This window comes from Nylanderia fulva, unplaced genomic scaffold (genome assembly GCF_048542155.1).
Source record: "Nylanderia fulva isolate GAGA-0341 unplaced genomic scaffold, ASM4854215v1 Scaffold3, whole genome shotgun sequence".
In the NCBI taxonomy this organism is placed as follows: Eukaryota; Metazoa; Arthropoda; class Insecta; order Hymenoptera; family Formicidae; genus Nylanderia; species Nylanderia fulva.
In genome coordinates, this window is record NW_028190368.1 from 6,375,824 (window position 1) to 6,393,461 (window position 17,638).

The following is a 17,638-nucleotide window of genomic DNA, read 5'->3' on the forward strand; positions in this document are numbered from 1 at the left end:
ATCAAAATCATAATCCTTAACTAGTATAACAACCTTATAAATATATATACATATAAACTAAATAGTAATTAATTAGTAATTATTAATTAAATAGTAATTAAATTTTATTATTTAAAATCAATATATAAATTTTAATGAGTCTTTTAATTTTTATTACATATTTATTTATGAAAAATGCAATTCATCTTTAACACATTATATACTTTTGTTATATAATTAAACGCACAAAAAATTAAGATTTATATAATTTGGTATACATAAAAAAGGTATAAATAATATAAATATAAAATATACTAGTTAAGGAATAATGATGCATTTTTTCTACATTTAAAATAAAAGAAATTATAATCGTGCATTAATGTGTATGTTGCAAAAGGTAAGTGCAATTGATAATGATACAAAATTTATATGTATGCAATAGAATATGCATCTCATAAAAATTTCCATAAAATTAATTTTACTATAAAGAGATAAATATTTATATTAGAGTTTTTTATTTTTCTATAAAACTTCAAACTTAACTTTGCGCAATGCAAATCATAAATATTGCTTTCAATACAAAGCACAAATATTGTTTCTGATGAAAAAAAGAAATTTAAAGATCCGCTAAGGATATTTTGTCTGTTTAATTTTTTTTATTTTAACTGAAATTTTTGTACCAAATTTTGGTAAACTGAGAACGTTGAAGTAAATTGATTATTATATATATGATATAAAGCAAATAATTGTTTACATGGTACAATCGTCCGTGTATAAAGAGCGAGTTAAAAAAGAGAGATTGATAGATTTTTATAATTATCGTAAATAATTATAATATATTTATAATTATATATTTATATAATTTTATATGCATATATATCATATCTCGTTTATATTTCTATTGAAAAACTATAATACTCGAAATCTCAAACGTAAGTACTAGAGCGTATATTTGGCACGATAAAGAGGTATTTGTAATCATTCTCTAATATCTATTTTCTTTCGATCACTTTAACCCATTGAAATACAAGACTCATAGAAATATGCAATACAATGTGATTTTTATTTTTTTTAAATATGTTCTTCACAACAAAGTAAAATAAACAAACTATTTTCACAATAAAATTAATATTAAAATATTTAATAACATAAAAGCATATTTAATAATTAAAATAAATAAGGAGAAAAATAATTCCTCAAGCTATATTTGTATATTTGTCATTTGTATAATTATATTTCGTCATAATTTGCGGTTTTTTAAATAATATTCTAAAAACTTTTTTAATAAAAAATTTATTAATATAAAGTTAGCAGAATAGCTCTTAAAATATATTCAAAGGATAGAAAAAACATTTCATTTATTTCTCTCATAATTATTTCTATGAATTTTGTTTTTCAATTTTTCAACGGGTCAATTTCTGCATATTGTTTATTTCATGAAGTCTTCGACTTCAAAAAAGTTGAGACGGATTTAACTACGGCTATATATTTTTATGTACACTCAGTATAAATACCTAAATTGATAGCTGCACTATTTACATGCAGCCTCCTCGTTGCGTTGGATATTTATACATCTAAGTGATATTAATGAGACATTTGTAGTCAAGCATCTATAGACACCGTATAAAACTCACTATAAATTACTACTGTCTTTCTTTGGCACAAACTTGACGATCACACGCATCACAAACATTGAAAATACAGTAATTCCGAAGCTATTCTTTATATTTTTACATTTGTCTTAAATGTTCCTCTACATTTTTCGCGTTTCCAGCAGATAATTCTCTGATACAACAGACTAAGTACAATTATCATTAACCATATAATCATTACTCAACCGTACCATATAATCATTACTATACCGTGAAGCACTTTTAATGACGTTTCTTTCTTTGCACTGTTAGTATTTGTTATTTATGGTATTTCTGAAATCAGCGTTCTTCATCTAAGCAGTTACGTTTGTATTAGATCAATATCTTTGGTAAATCTCGCAAAAGTTAGTTTAGTTAGGTACTTGTGGACTTAATTCGAGATTAGATACGGCTCTTTTATAGATGATTTATAGCTTGATAATATTGCTTTCTTTATAGAGAATAATATTCAGCGTCATGCTATGCACAATTTTCTTGTAATCTTATTGGCATTATAACACTTATCAGCATCTTGCTTATATTTAGATCTTTTAGTAAATATAGATAATGTTTAACAAAATTATAAAATTTAATAAGTTCTAAACAAGCTAAAATTCCACATTCTATTAGATAAACTTATAGTGCGTCAGGGTATGATAAATAATTATTTTCGGAGGGTAAGTTCTTTGGTTCTTACAAGATCACAGATCACATAATCATCAGCTGACTGATGAATAAATAATTTAATGAATATATATGTTTAATACATACGATTAAACGAATAAATAAGAAACCAAATAAAGGAATAGAGACGCGAGCGATTTTGGGACGAGAGTGACATTTCAATTGCGCGACTCGTAACAGTTTGCATAGAGATGGATTCTTTGGTGGTCCCGTAAATGATGGCGATGCTTGAACCGCTTCTTGCAATTTGCACATTGAAATCTAGGCCCGACACCGCATTCGAGGCGTAAATGCCTCGTCAGGTTGCACTTGTGCGAGTAAGTGCGGCCGCATTTCGGACAGAGAAACGGTGGTCCATCCTCCGCTTCCTTCAATCGCTTCCAAACTGAAACATTCATCGGAAAGGATACAGTGAGAGAAGATACACACATACACACAAGTACACATTCCTTTTTTTGTATTCTCGCAAGCAAACGTACACAAATTATAGAGAAGCATTAGGCGACCAAATGAAAATACTGCAATGGCTATACATACAGAAATGCAGCATATAGTTATGCCACAAATCAAGGCAATCATCACAGATTTTTCTTTTCGATGATAAATTGATCTCTCTCTTCTTCTTTATCTCTTCCCCCCCTCTCTCTCACTCTCTATTTTTCTTGCTGTTTTTACGTACATTTGATCTTGCATCGTGACGTCTCGTGTAGCTTCTAGTCTCTAAATTGCATGCATTCACGAACGTTTTGTGTAAAACGAATTGCCTTCGATGATTTTGCGTGATAATTGCTTTGCGCTACGGTGTCACAACAAAAACATATTTCTATGACAAAGAATTTTCAATTATGATCTATTTCAGGGATGGACAAATGGCAATAAATTCAAATATTCAAATTATATTAAAAATTATTATCGATTTAAGTATTTTTAATTAAGTATTAAAATTAAGTATTTTTTATATATATTTATATATTATATTCTCTACAGAGTTATATTTTATTTATTATAATATTATTGTTACTCGCCATATTTTATTATTATAATCCTTTATTGTATACAATTATTAAAGAAAAAAATGTTTATTTCGTATATTTTTTAAAATATCTTATAAAATGCAAATATAAAACCATTCAATCATTGTATATTTAATTAATAATTTTTTGAGAAAATATTTTTTGGTATATTAATCAACATAGCAAGATTTGTCCATCCACGATTTGACTTTTCTGATATTGCTATACATGCATTTAACAATAACAATTATCTACGTCTGATTTTTATATAATATACATATAATAAAAATATATTAGAAGAACATTAGGATGAGAAATGTCGGTTGAATGATTGTAACTTCAGAAATGTTTGCAAAGAAATTATATGTTAGTGTCTGTGAATTTGTGAAAAAAACTTAAAAATTTTTGATTAAACAATTATAGACATCAACTATCGAGTGACAATAAAATGCAGCAAAGAATTATATAATGTCTTCGGGGGGCTACTTATCTAAACATTAAAAAAATTTATAATTAATAAAATATATATACATATTTATTTTTACTGCAATTAATATAATACGTATATATAAAGATATATGCATATATCTGTGCATATATCCACATGTGTATATAAACTGTAAGTCTCTATGCGCATCTCTACATAAGATGAGTTCATGATAAGCAAAGAGTCGCGTATCATGCGTCTTATATAAGATTTTACAGAATATATATTTTTGTTGAACTATATAACATATATATAAATGTACATATTCAGACTATTCGTTTCATTGGCATTATTATTTAATTCATTTATGATCTATAAATATAACAAAGTTATATTGCTATTTAATGCATCTAGTGCACTTACAATTAATGCACATCGTGCAGCGCAAAAATACACAGCATATAAATTCTTATATTCTTCGTTTTTAAATAATTATTTGCTCGTATAAGTTACATACGTCATAACTATTTTGCACCATCGGTGATCACAGTTAATTTCTGATATAATAACAAAATGACTTTAATTTTTTCAAGTCATTCTTATTGGCAAAAGAATAGATCAGAAATATATGCACACAAGTGTCTTAAAATACGAGATCTCTCGAAAAAAGATACAATTTAAAAAATTTGTTTTACAATTGTATAATTTTAATTCACTAATTTTGTGTTTCAATTAAAATCTCCTAAGATATATGTATGCATCTTATTTCATAGACGTCTTGTATAAAATGGAATTAAATAGATTACAATTTTGTAATTATTATATATGTATAACTAATAATATATAACTATATAGTATATAAACTTACTGCTATGTTTAATATGGCAAAAATACAATTTAAACGCGTCATTATTTCGAATTTCGTCGTTATTGAGATACTAATAAAAATCACTTGAATAAAAAATAATAATGGCAGTGAATCAGTCTATAAATGTTAATAACAATATACTTCGATATCGCTGACAACAAATTCAGCAAATTAAAAAAATGCAATCATTATTTTGATTCATTATATAGAATCATTATTTCACATAAATTCTCTGTTATATTTAACATAAATATAATCTGAAATATATATCTGCACACACACACACACACACACACACACGACTATACATATATAAATATATATATATATATATATATATATATATATATATGTATAAAATTTTAAAAACTAAACAGGAAGTAAAATTTGAACACTCATTAATAAAACTCGAAAAAATTATCGATTTTAACATTATCGATAATCTTGTCGATATTTACGTGAATCTCTTCATTAAATTTATATTACGGAATCAATTATTAGTATATTAATCAGTTTCCATTAGATATCATATATTCGCAATTACAAAATTGCAAATTTACTTAAGATAAGTAATAAACAATATTTCCCTTGTAAATATTCGTGATAAGTTCGTTATTATTCTCTAAAGAAATGAGTAAACTCAAGTATAATTTTAATAAGATAATTTTCAAAATTAATTCTCGTCTTGTAAATACTATATAATATTATAATATTATATAGTAATATTATATATATATATATACAGGTATATATATATGTATATATATATATAATGTATATATATATATAAATGTAATATTATATATATATATATATATATATATATAAATGTAATATTATATATATATATATATATATATATATATATATATATATAAAGTTATTCGAAATGATTTATTCAGTTTCAAACATATATTTCCATATTTTTATTTCAAATATATTTGAAATAGGATGAATCATTCTGAATAACTATATTTTTTGATAGTAGAGAGTGAAATTATGTATAAAATAATGATCAAGATTTTATATTAAGCTTAGCTAAGCTCTCTCTTTTAATTATTACTGTATTACTTATATTATTCTTTGGAAGACTTAATGACTATACATATCCGATATGTATATTTAATTAGAGGCAATTAATTTGCTCATGTTCCTTTTAAGTTTCCATTCGGTTAAACAGTATAAATAAATTTTTGTTATATATAAAAAAGAGAGAAGAAAAGAGAAGCAAATAAATTCTTAAAATTTATATGATGGTAACATATTAAATCTTGTATCTGATTATAAATTTTTTCTTAATTAATGAAAAAATAAACTCGCATGTAAAATTAAATTTTATATGAACAAAACTCTCATCCTCTTTTCTCTTTGAATCGATACATTAGTTAAGTCTGATATAGTTACAGATATTTAATTCCTACAGATTGAACACTTTGAAAATTTATTGTTTGCAATTAACCATAAAAATAACAAGTGCGCATGCAATATACTTTTTAAACTAAAAATAATTCAACGAAAATAATAGGATTAGGTTTCTATACTCAGAAAATTAATCTTTCAGATATAGATATATAGATATTAAAAATAAATATATATAAAAAAAAAACAAAATGAGAGACATCTTTTCCAAATTGTAACTGTAAAAAAGCAGTTTAAAAAAAATTTTAAGAACCTCAACATTGTATTGTCTTAATATTTATTAAATTTTTATTGATCGATCGTTCTCTTTAAATCTTCAGTATTACGATTTTGCATCACAAAAAGCATATATAACCTTTGTAATGCTTTTATTGTTCACTGGAAATTTTTAGAGTACTTTAATTATACGCTTCGCGTAATATTAAATGGCACTGAATGGTCTCAAGGTTTCTGATGAGTTCTCATGTGTAATACAAGATTATGTTTATGCTTGGACTTCTTATGGCAGATAGGACATTCAAATTGTGGTTCCACGCCACACTCAAATCTCATATGCCTATTGAGCGAGTGCGGCCTAGTGTAGGCATTTCCGCAACGTGGACAAGAGTAATCGCGATGACCCGCGGTTACCTGATTACTGTTGACTTCCGTAAGTGGTTGACTGTTTTGGATCTTCTCGGTAACAGCATAGTTGTCAGGACAAACATTCGTCTCAATTACGGCTGTTTCCTTCGTTGGTTCTTTCGTTAATTGGTTTTCCGCCATCAGCCGAAGATACATCGTCTGGTACTGGTAGTACCATTCGATGGCGGCACTTGGCGAGTACTTCCGCTCTAGAAAACACACAAGAGTGTCAGTAAAGCTCTGTCAAATATGTCGCGCCCTTTCGCCGTAGGGATTTGGCAATCACATGATTAGTTTAGAAGGGATTATTATCGATCACGACAAGGACACAGACGTACACAACACGAATTGAGTTATACGCAACCATTCACCATGAAAGCAAAGTGCCCTTGATGTTTGAAATTTTGTTGGTATCATAGGATTTATTTCTTGAAAAAGGAAGGAAAAATATTGTTTCTTCTTATTGTTGACAAATGTATATTTAGGTATATTGAATTACGGAAATTAGTTTTTACATTAAGAATATTTTCAGGACTGCAATCTGCATTTCGTTTATAGACATTAAACATAAAAATGTTAATAAAAACTATAAATTTAAATGCGCTATAGTTGATCGTGTATATATCACGTGTACATAGTTTTGATTATTTTTAGTGAAAACTTTAAAAGAAGTAGATCTTTTTCTTTAATATATAAATGCAGCACATATATATTTTTCTTTGTATGTTCACAACTTTATTATTCTCTCTCATTGGCCATTCAAACTAATAACTTTAACATATGTGTATGATAATTATAATACATTTTAACGTATAACATAAAGTATAAAGTAAATATTTTTTGCAGTTTTCAAAAATAGAAATAAATATAATAATTTTGATAATGATATATTGAGAAATATGTATTTTATATTCTATTATAGAGAATAATAAAATTTCGATAGTATACAACATCGCAAACTTAATACAGAAATAATTTTTATTTATTGAAATATATTTGACTTTTTACATATACCACAAATAAAAAGATTATACACATCTTAATAAATTTACTTTAATTTTTTTAAAGTTATAACAACGTTATTAAATACTTTATTTTTTTTTTATTTATCATTGTAATATTTATGTAAGAAAAAATTGTGTTGTATCGGGAATCCCATTTTTCAAAAAATTTATTTCTATCAGCATGCTAATAAATTTCCTCAGTTTCAATATCGGTTTTAGCCTCAATCACAAATATTTTGAGCATTGCCTCTCGAGAGATGCGACTTATATGTCAGGTCACGCGCGTTCTCTTATTAATTCGTTCGAACTTACTCGCACAAAACACGCTCGGGAAAAAAGAGTCACCCGTGATGCGCGTTGATATGGTTTCGTAGTTCGTACCGATATTTGAATTTTCGATCGCACATGTAACATGAGAATCTTTTTTCCTTATTGCCGCAATCGACACGCTGGTGTCTCTTCAGACTGTCCATCCACTTGTATTTCTTGCCACAATCGGTGCAGACATAAGAGGTCCGTATCATCGGCGCGTAAGCATTTCCGCTGTACACATGACCTTGCGTGACGTAATCATTAGGCACCGAAGTCTCGTGCACCTTCGACGGCGAGTACGACTCGCTCGAGAATGGCTGCAGAGATTCTTGACTTTCCTGGCCGATGCTGCGCGCCTTCCTCTCCAGCATCCACAGTGCATCGTACTCCTCCGGTTGGTCCGCTTCTGCGAAAAAAAACAGACCACGGAGATTAGGCGACGTCCGAATCGCTTAAAACGTGGTCAAAGTTACGAAGAAAACGCGTCGCGTCGCGATCACTCAATTTGAGATCGAAATGTATATGAATGAACGGCACGCAGCTGATATCAGTAGGTTGATAAAGTTCTTGGTGCAGTGCGATGAGACGCTTTTATTTGCTCTGTAATGTGATATTCTAAGTATAATTTCATTGTTAGTTCTCTATTTATGCATAAACAAATTTCTTTTACTTAAATTTTGGCAAAAAACATGAATGAAATGTTTGGTATATGTATTAATAATCGATTTAATTATTAATTTTGTGATTGAATAAATTATTTTATTTGCGGTAGAAGAAATTACAAATGACATAATTCTTTTTATATCTAAGGAGTCATTATTTATTTATTACACAGTTATTATTATCGCGATTATTTTTAGGCAAACTAAATTCTACGATCTTTACTTTTCACGTGTAAATATCTGTAGTTTTTAGATACTTTTATTTATAAAAAAAATTAATTAATAAAATTAATAAATAAAATCAGTAAAGAGTAATGAGTTACTTTGTAGTAGAAATAACGGTAACAACGAATTATTTTTAAGTAACTTTCCCAACCCTAATCGGTTGAATGATCGTAATTTCAGCAAATGTTTCGCAAAGAAATTACATATAAGTGTCTGTGAATTTGTGAAAAAAACTCAAAAATTTTCGATTGAACAATTATAGACATTAACTATCGAGTGACAATAAAATAACGCAAAAATTAGTGTCTTCAGGGAACTACTTATCTAAACATTAATAAAATTTTGTAATTTATAAAAAATATACACATATTTATTTTTACTGCAATTAATATAGTACGTATATCTAAAGATATATATATATATATATATATATATATCTTTATATATATATATCTGTGCATATATCTACATGTGTATATAAACTCTAACAATAAGTCTTTATACGCATCTCTACATAAGAAGAGTTCATGATAAACAAAAAGTCGCGTATCATGAGCCTTATCTAAGAGTTTATAGAATATATATATATATATATATATATATATATATTCGATTCTAAATTATACTATATTGAATATATATATATATATCTGTTGAATCATATAGCATATATATATATATATATATATATATATATATATATATAAACGTACATATTCAGACTATTTGTTTCACCTTGGCATTATTATTTAATTCATTTATGATCTATAAATATAACAGAGTTATATTGTTATTTAATGCATCTAGTGTACTTACAATTAGTGTACATCGTGTAGCGAAAATACACAGCATATAAATTCTTATATTTGTCGCTTTTAAATAATTATTTGCTCGTATAAGTTAAATACGTCATAACTATTTTGCACCATCGACAATCATAGTTGATATCCGATAATAATGAAATGACCTGAATTTTTTCAAGTCATTCTCATTGACAAAAGAATAGACCAGAAATATATGTAAACAAGTGTCTCGAAATACAAGATATCTCGAAAAAAGATGCAATTTACAATTTTACATTTGTATATATAATTTCAATTCACTAATTTTGCGTTTCAATTAAAATCTCCTAAGATATCTATGCATCTTATTTCGTAGACATCTTGTATAAAATGGAATTAAATCGATTACAATTTTGTAATTATTATATATAACTAATAATATATAACTATATAGTATATAAACTTACTGCTATGTTTAATGGTAAAAATACAACTTAAACGCGTCATTATTTCAAATTTCGTCGTTATTGAGATACTAATAAAAATCGCTTAAATAAAAAATAATAATTTTAGTGAATCAGTCCATAACTATCGATAATCTGACACTATCGATAATCTTGTTGACATTTACGCGAGTCTCTCTTTTGAATTTATGTTACGAAATCAGTTACTATTTATATTAGTCATTTTCTATTAGATATTATATATTTACAAAATGGCAAATTTTTTAAATTAAGATATGTAATAAAAATATTTTTCTTGTAAATCTTTGTGATAAGTTCGCTATTATTATGTAAAAGAATAAGTAAACTTAAGTATAATTTTAATAAGAACTTTTTATACTTAATTATCGTCTTGTAAATATATTTGAAATGATTTATCCAATTTCAAACATATTTCTATATATTTTTATTTCAAATATATTTGAAATTGAATGAATCATTATGAATAACTATATTTTTAGATAGTAGAGAGTAAAACTATCTATAAAATAATAATTAAGATTTTATATCAAGCTTAACTAAGTTCTCTAATTTGCTTATGTTTCTTTTGAGTTTCTATTCGACAAAACAGTATAAATAAATTTTTGCCATATATTAAAAGAAAGAGAGAAAAAGAGAGAAGCAAATACATTCTTAAAATATATATGATGGTAAAATATTTAATCTTGTATCTAATTAAATAAATTTTTTCTCAATTAATAAAAAAATAAACTCATTTATAATAAAATTTTATGAGTAAAGCTAACTCTGCTCTTTTCTCTTAGAATCGATACAAATTAGTTAAGTTTGATATAGTTACAGATATTTAATTCCTACAGCGATTGAACATTTTAAAACCTCATTGTTTGCAATTAACTGTAAAAATAACAAGTGTGTATGCAATGCACTTTTTACCTAAAAATTCACCGAAAACCCTTATAGAAATTTATCACTAGTAACGCCAATTTATCACTTATTTCGAGTACTTAATCACTTATTTCGAGTGCTTAAATTACATCATATGTATATCAATATTTTAAGTACTCGAAATAAGTGATTAATTGGCGTTATTAGTGATAAATTTCTACAAGAAAATAGTAGGCGGGATTATGCTTTTAGACTTAGAAAATTAATCATTCAGATATAGATATAGATATTAAACATAAATATATAAAGAAAAAACAATGAGAGACATCTTTTGCAAATTATATACGCACAAAAGCCGTTTAAAAGAATTTCAAGAACCTCAATATTATATTGTCTTAATATCTATATTAAACTTTTATTGATCGATCGTTATAATCTTTGTAATACTTTTATTTGTTCACTGGAAATTTTTAGAGTACTTTAATTATACGTCAAAATGCTTCGCGTAATATTAAATGGCATTGAATGGTCTCAAGGTTTTTGATGAGTTCTCATGTGTAATACAAGATTATGTTTATGCTTCGACTTCTTATGGCAGATATGACATTCGAATTGTGGTTCCACGCCACACTCAAATCTTATATGCCTGTTGAGCGTTTGCGACCTAACATAGACATTTCCGCAACGTGGACAAGAGTAATCGCGATGACCCGTGGTTACCTGATTACTGTTAATTTCCATAAGTAGTTGATTGTTTTCGATCTCCTCAGTGACAGCGTTGTCGTCAGAACAAACCTCCATCTTAATTAGGATTTCTTCCATTGTTGGATCCATTGTTGGTTCCTCCGTTAATTGGTACTTCCGCTCTAGAAAACACACAAGAGTGTCAATAAAGCTCTGTCAAATATGTTGCGCCCTTTCGCTGTAGCGATTGGCGATCACATGATTAGTTTAAAAGGAATTATTATCGATCATGACAAAGACAGACGTATATGTATTCAGTAAGAAATCACTAGTTAAAAAGACGTCGAATCAATGTCTTTTTAACTAGTAATTTCTCACTGGGTACACAACAAGAATTGAGTTATATGCAACTATTTACGATGAAAGCAGTAACAACCCAGATAACAAACTGACGTCATTAAACATCAAAATGACGTCGTTTTGACATTTCATGACGTCATTTTGACGTCAGTTTGTTATCTGGGAAGGTGCCCTTGATTGAAATTTTGTTAGTATCATAGGATTTATTTCTTGAAGGAGGAAGGAAAATATTGTTTCTTCTTATTGTTGACAAATGTATATTTAGGTATATTGAATTACGGAAATTAGTTTTTACATTAAGAATATTTTTAGGACAGCAATCTGCATTGTTTATAGACATTAAACATAAAAATGTTAACAAAAACTACAGATTTAAATGCGCTAAAGTTGATCGTGTATATATCACGTGTATGTACATATAGTTTTGATTATTTTTTGTGAAAACTTTAAAAAAAGTAGATCTTTTTTTTAATATATAAATGCAGCACATATATATTTTTCTTTGTATGTTCACAACTTTATTATTCATTAGCCATTCAAACTAACTTTAACATGTGTTTCATAATTACAATACACACATTTTAACATATAACATAAAGTACGAAGTAAATATTTTTTGCAGTTTTCAAAAATAAGAATAATTTTTATAATAATTTTGATAATGATGTATTGAAAAATATGTATTTCATATTCTGTTACAGAGAATAATAAAATTTTGATAGTAAAATATCAGTAAAAACATCGCAAATTTAATACACAAGTAATTTTTATTTATTCAAATATATTGTATTTGACTTTTTGTACATATGCAACAAAAAAGGGATTATTCACATCTTGTAACGGTAATAAATACTTTAATTTTTTTATTTATTATTTTAATATTTATGTAAGAAGAAATTGTGTTGTATAGGGAATCCCATTTTTCAAAAAATTTATTTCTATCAACATGCTAATAAATTTCTCAATCACAAATATTTTGAGCATTGCCTCTCGAAAGATGCGACTCAGGTCACGCGCATTATCTTAATTCGTGCAGTTAACTCGCACAAATCACGTTTGGAGAAAAAAAGAAAGTTACTTGGCGTAATGCAATTTCATGTGCTTTCGTAATTCGAACCGATATTTGAATTTTCGATTGCACACGTAACATGAGAACTTTTTCTCCTTATTGCCACATTCGACACGCTGGTGTCTCCTCAGGCTGTCCATCCACTTATATTGCTTGCCACAATCAGCGCAGATGTAACAGGTCTGTGTCATCGGCGCGTAAGAATTTTCGCTGTACATATGAGCTTGCGTGACGTAGTCATTAGGCACCGAAGTTTCGTACACCTCCAACGGCGAGTACAACTTGCTCGAGAATGGTTGCAGAGATTCTTGGCTTTTCTGACCGATGTTGTGCGCCTTCCTCTCAAGCATCCACAGTGCGTCGTACTCCTCCGGTTGGTCCGCTTCTGCGAAAAAAGCAGAGCACCAGAAGTTAGGCGACGTCCCAATCGCTTAAAACGTGGTCAAAGTTACGAAGAAAACTCGCTTTGCTTTGCGATCACTCAATTTGAGGTCAAAATGTATGAATGAACGGCATGCAGCCGATATCAGAAGGTTGATAAGGATGTGCTCGGTGCAGAGCGATGATATTCTTGGCTTTATTTGCTCTGTAATGTGATATTCCAAGTAATTTCACTGTTAATTCTCTATTCGTTCATTAACAAATCTCTTTTACTTTAATTTTGGCAAAAGCAATGAATGGAATGTTTGATATATTATTTGATTTAATTAATAATTTTGTGATTGAATAAACTTCATATAGCACATACAATTATTTCGCTTGAGATAGAAGCGTAGGAATTACAAATGACATAATTGTTTTTTTGATATCTATAAAGAGCCATTATTTATTTATTACACAGTTATTATTATTGTCGCGATTATTTTAAAGCAAACTAAATCCTGTCATCTTTACTTTTCACGTGTACATATCCGTGATTTGTAGATACTTTTTTTTATAAAAAAACGAAAATTAATTATAATTATATATATGTATAGAGAAGAATAAATTGAATATACGTATATGCGTATACATATGTATATATGTATGTGTGTCTAAATTACATTATTTTAATCTTATCGTTTGTTGAATAAACTCACAATAATTGCTTAGAAAAAAAATTTTTATTTGCTGATGTGTATGTAACGCGAAACATATTTTATCTATGTGAAATAAATATCTATTTCTAACGATCTGCACAAGCGGTAATTACTGGTATCGGATGAAATATATATAAGTATTTTTTATGCCATAAAATTTTAAATCTCGCGCACGAACAATATAAAGACTTATTTACACTTATTACTTTTTGAATTTTGCTCGATGCACACTTATCTCACTAAAGATATCACCTAATAAAGTTCGTGTAGCATAATGCGAAGCTAAATCTCTCATCGATAATATACAATAAAAACACATATATAGCTCTCTAGTTGTTACGCATTCTTAATAGCATTCTGAAGCAATATATTGCGCATTTGATTAATCGAATTTCACGATCTGATTGTGAAAAAACAGTCACATTGATGTCATACGTTAGTGCATTTATACACTTTACTTCTTTAAAAGCGCATTTAAACACTTACAAGATACATATAGCCGACATTTTTATCGAAACAACTTCATTCTGAATCTAATTTATATTAAAGATCATTATTTCATAACACGCACACATACACACACTCTCTCTCTCTCGTAATTGTTTGAAATCAATCGATATTGATTGACCTCTTTTTATAAGCTCGTCTTGTCCACTTTTAAAGAATGGTTACTCTCTTTGTCGCCACACACTAATCGCTGGTGGCGACGCAAAGTATCTAACCTTCTGTACGTCTTGCCACATTGATTGCAATAGTATTCTTGCTGTTGAAGCCTCTCCAGTGTCTCTTGCCGATCTTGAAACGATGCCAAAAATTCGTCACACTTCTGCTGATGACGTTTTAGACTGTCGACCCTCGTGTATGCTCTACCGCAGCCGTCACAGCGAAATTGCTGACAGGATTTGGCGTTTTTCTGGACCACATTGGTTTCCACGCTGTTCAGAATCGGAGAATCGCACAGCAAGTAATTCAACTGACCGTGGAAGGGCACCTCGCAGACTTCTGGTTCCTCGTCGTTGCTCTTTTCCGCGACGCATTGAACATCCTCGTCTGCAAAGACATGTTAGTCTGTTAAAGGATAAAAATACGAAGCAAGACGTGCAAAACGACTGGCAAGCGAGCAGCATACAGCCAGCAGCATGCATAATCTCATGAATTACCTTCTGATCTAGATTTTGGTAATCGTAGGGTATGAGATTGTAGAAAGACTAAAGTTCTCTTCAAAATTTCAATTGTTAGAAGTCTCATTTGTTAGTCATAAGAGTGTTTCTTTTTTTCAAGATTTTTTAAATTGAAAATATAAAAGAAAGATATATATATAATAAGAAGTTCGCGCGACTTTTATAACTTTGAATAAAAAATGACGAGGGTCTAAAAATTCAGCAAAGAATCTACCTTCTCTTTGTAGATATTTATTGATTAAAAAAATAATGACGATGCGTAAACATATTATGTTTTCTTATATTGATATACGTACATTGTGAACTACAAATTTATCTTAAATGTACATGTATATGTTTGGTATCAAATGTATGAAATAAAAAGCTCCATATTTGCAGAGATTTCAAAATTATGCTTAGGATCAGTTTTATAAAATTGTCGTAGATATAAATATCACGATTATAAAAAAGACAAACATATAAAGAAAAGGAAAAAAATGATAATATAAAGAAAAAATAAATGGAAAAAAATCTTTCTATTTTTTATTATTTTTTATTTTCTTCATTTGAAATCAAAAATTAAAGTCAATTCTCTTAAAAATATTCTTTTAGAAAAAAAGGATTAATAACTAAGCAAAAGCATTATTATAACTTCTCACTTTTTATATTATATATATATTTTTTTTGTTTGTTTCATATTATTTTCATTAATTTGCAAATAAGCAATTTAATTTATGTAAAAATACTTCGATGAAGATAACGACATTGCGTGAATATAGATACGAAATAAATATACGTATAAATAAGGAATATGCGCAAATATGGAGCTTCTACAAAAGTTAAGATAATATCAGAAATTAGCAGTTATACATATATAATTAGCATGTCATACATATATAATTTTCCGCTTTATTGTATTGTAAAAAAATTAAATCTTTATAATACTTTTCCCAATCCCATAAAGGAGTGCAAAAAATACTTAAACATTTTAACAAGATTTTTTTTGTTTATCTCTATATATTTCATTTATAAATTGATTAGCATATTAGTTTCTATAAATTTAAGCAATACTCACGATGTTATCTATCTTTTTTAAAAAAGAAGTTACATGCGCATTTTTATTAAATTAAAAAAAAAGTTTAACTATGTAGGTCGATTCGAAGAGCATTATAATTTATTCCGGTTCTTCCTTTTTGACGACTAATGATGGATGAGCACTCTTTATGTGATTGTGTAAAGAAAGAGGCTTTTCGAATTTCTTGCCGCAAACAGGACAGGATGTAGGCTTGCTTTTCACTTTACAGTATAACTTTTCGTGTCTTTTAAGGCTGTCGAGCCTCGAGAAATTTTTTCCGCATTCCTCGCAGACGAGCGTAGTAATCTTCAGTTGCTTCTTTCGACGATGTTCCATGCTTTCTGGGGATTCTGGAAATTCGTATTTGGTGGTCACGAATTCGAAGCAGCTTTGTGCGATATCCTCGTCAAACTCTTGTGTTAACAAGGGCTCGATTAACCAATCGCATAGTTCCGTGTTATCTATAAAAAAACAGGAAACGCATGTTAGATATATATCTTGATCATCTGAGATTTACAAAGCTGAAGGATAGAAAAAATTGCGAGGAAAAAAATTCTATAAGCGCATGCATTCGGAAAAAGTGTTCATATGTATATGAATACGCTGTTACTGAAAAATTGGAAAAATATGATATATATTTTAGAAGAAAATATGAAAACCTTGAAAATGAATTAGTATTAGATACGTTACATTTATGAATAAAAGATTAGAAAATATGATAGTAATTTAATAAACATATAATATATTAGAACTTTTTAATAAAAAAATGAATTTTTATTGATGAATTAAAAAATAAGGAGAGAAACCCTATAAATAAATGTTTTGTAAATGTTTTTTATTTATAGCTTCGATAGTTTTTCGAAGAGAGAAAGAAACAGAAAGAGAAAAAGCTAGAGGAAGAAACGTTTTGTTAATGTTTCTATATGGCGATGTTGCATATTTCACATTTTTGTTAAATAATGTGAATAATATAATGTAATATAAAATAGATTAAAAATAGAGGAAAAATTCGAGTAAAATATAAAGTCAAAATTCAAAAATAACTTAAAATATAAAAAAAAAACTCTTTTAAAATACACATTATGTTATTTATAGATTGCTTTATTTCGATATAATGCATGCGACAACAAGAGATACACATATAATAAGAAATACATTTTATTATACTATCACACGAAGTCGTAGAGATAATCGCAAAATACAACAAATCAAATAAAATAATCATAATTATT

At 27.8% G+C, this 17,638-nt stretch overlaps 2 protein-coding genes across 6 annotated transcripts in view; both read right to left on the reverse strand.

Moving 5' to 3' along the window:
• Window positions 1-6,447: 6,447 nt before the first annotated feature.
• Window positions 6,448-17,638, reverse strand: part of LOC114933442 (longitudinals lacking protein, isoforms A/B/D/L) — a 246,568-nt gene continuing 235,377 nt past the window's right edge. The window contains exons 7-8 of one of the 5 annotated variants that reach the window (XM_085484460.1): window positions 16,634-16,867; window positions 14,177-15,221 (exon numbers count right to left, since the gene is read on the reverse strand). In XM_085484460.1, the coding sequence (XP_085340586.1) occupies window positions 14,806-15,221; window positions 16,634-16,867 (650 nt within the window). In that variant the 3' untranslated portion in view covers window positions 14,177-14,805. Of the gene's footprint in view, window positions 6,855-11,495; window positions 11,846-13,082; window positions 13,478-14,176; window positions 15,222-16,633; window positions 16,868-17,638 lie in introns of those variants that run through there. The other 4 variants (XM_085484440.1, XM_085484449.1, XM_085484442.1 and 1 more) reach the window with 4 other exon arrangements.
• Window positions 6,861-11,766, reverse strand: LOC146722584 (longitudinals lacking protein, isoforms J/P/Q/S/Z-like). Its single transcript, XM_085484461.1, has 2 exons — window positions 11,700-11,766; window positions 6,861-8,367 (listed from the first exon to the last, which is right to left on the reverse strand). The coding sequence occupies exon 2, from the start codon at window positions 8,330-8,332 to the stop codon at window positions 7,991-7,993; it is 342 nt and encodes a 113-aa protein (XP_085340587.1). The 5' UTR covers window positions 8,333-8,367; window positions 11,700-11,766; the 3' UTR covers window positions 6,861-7,990.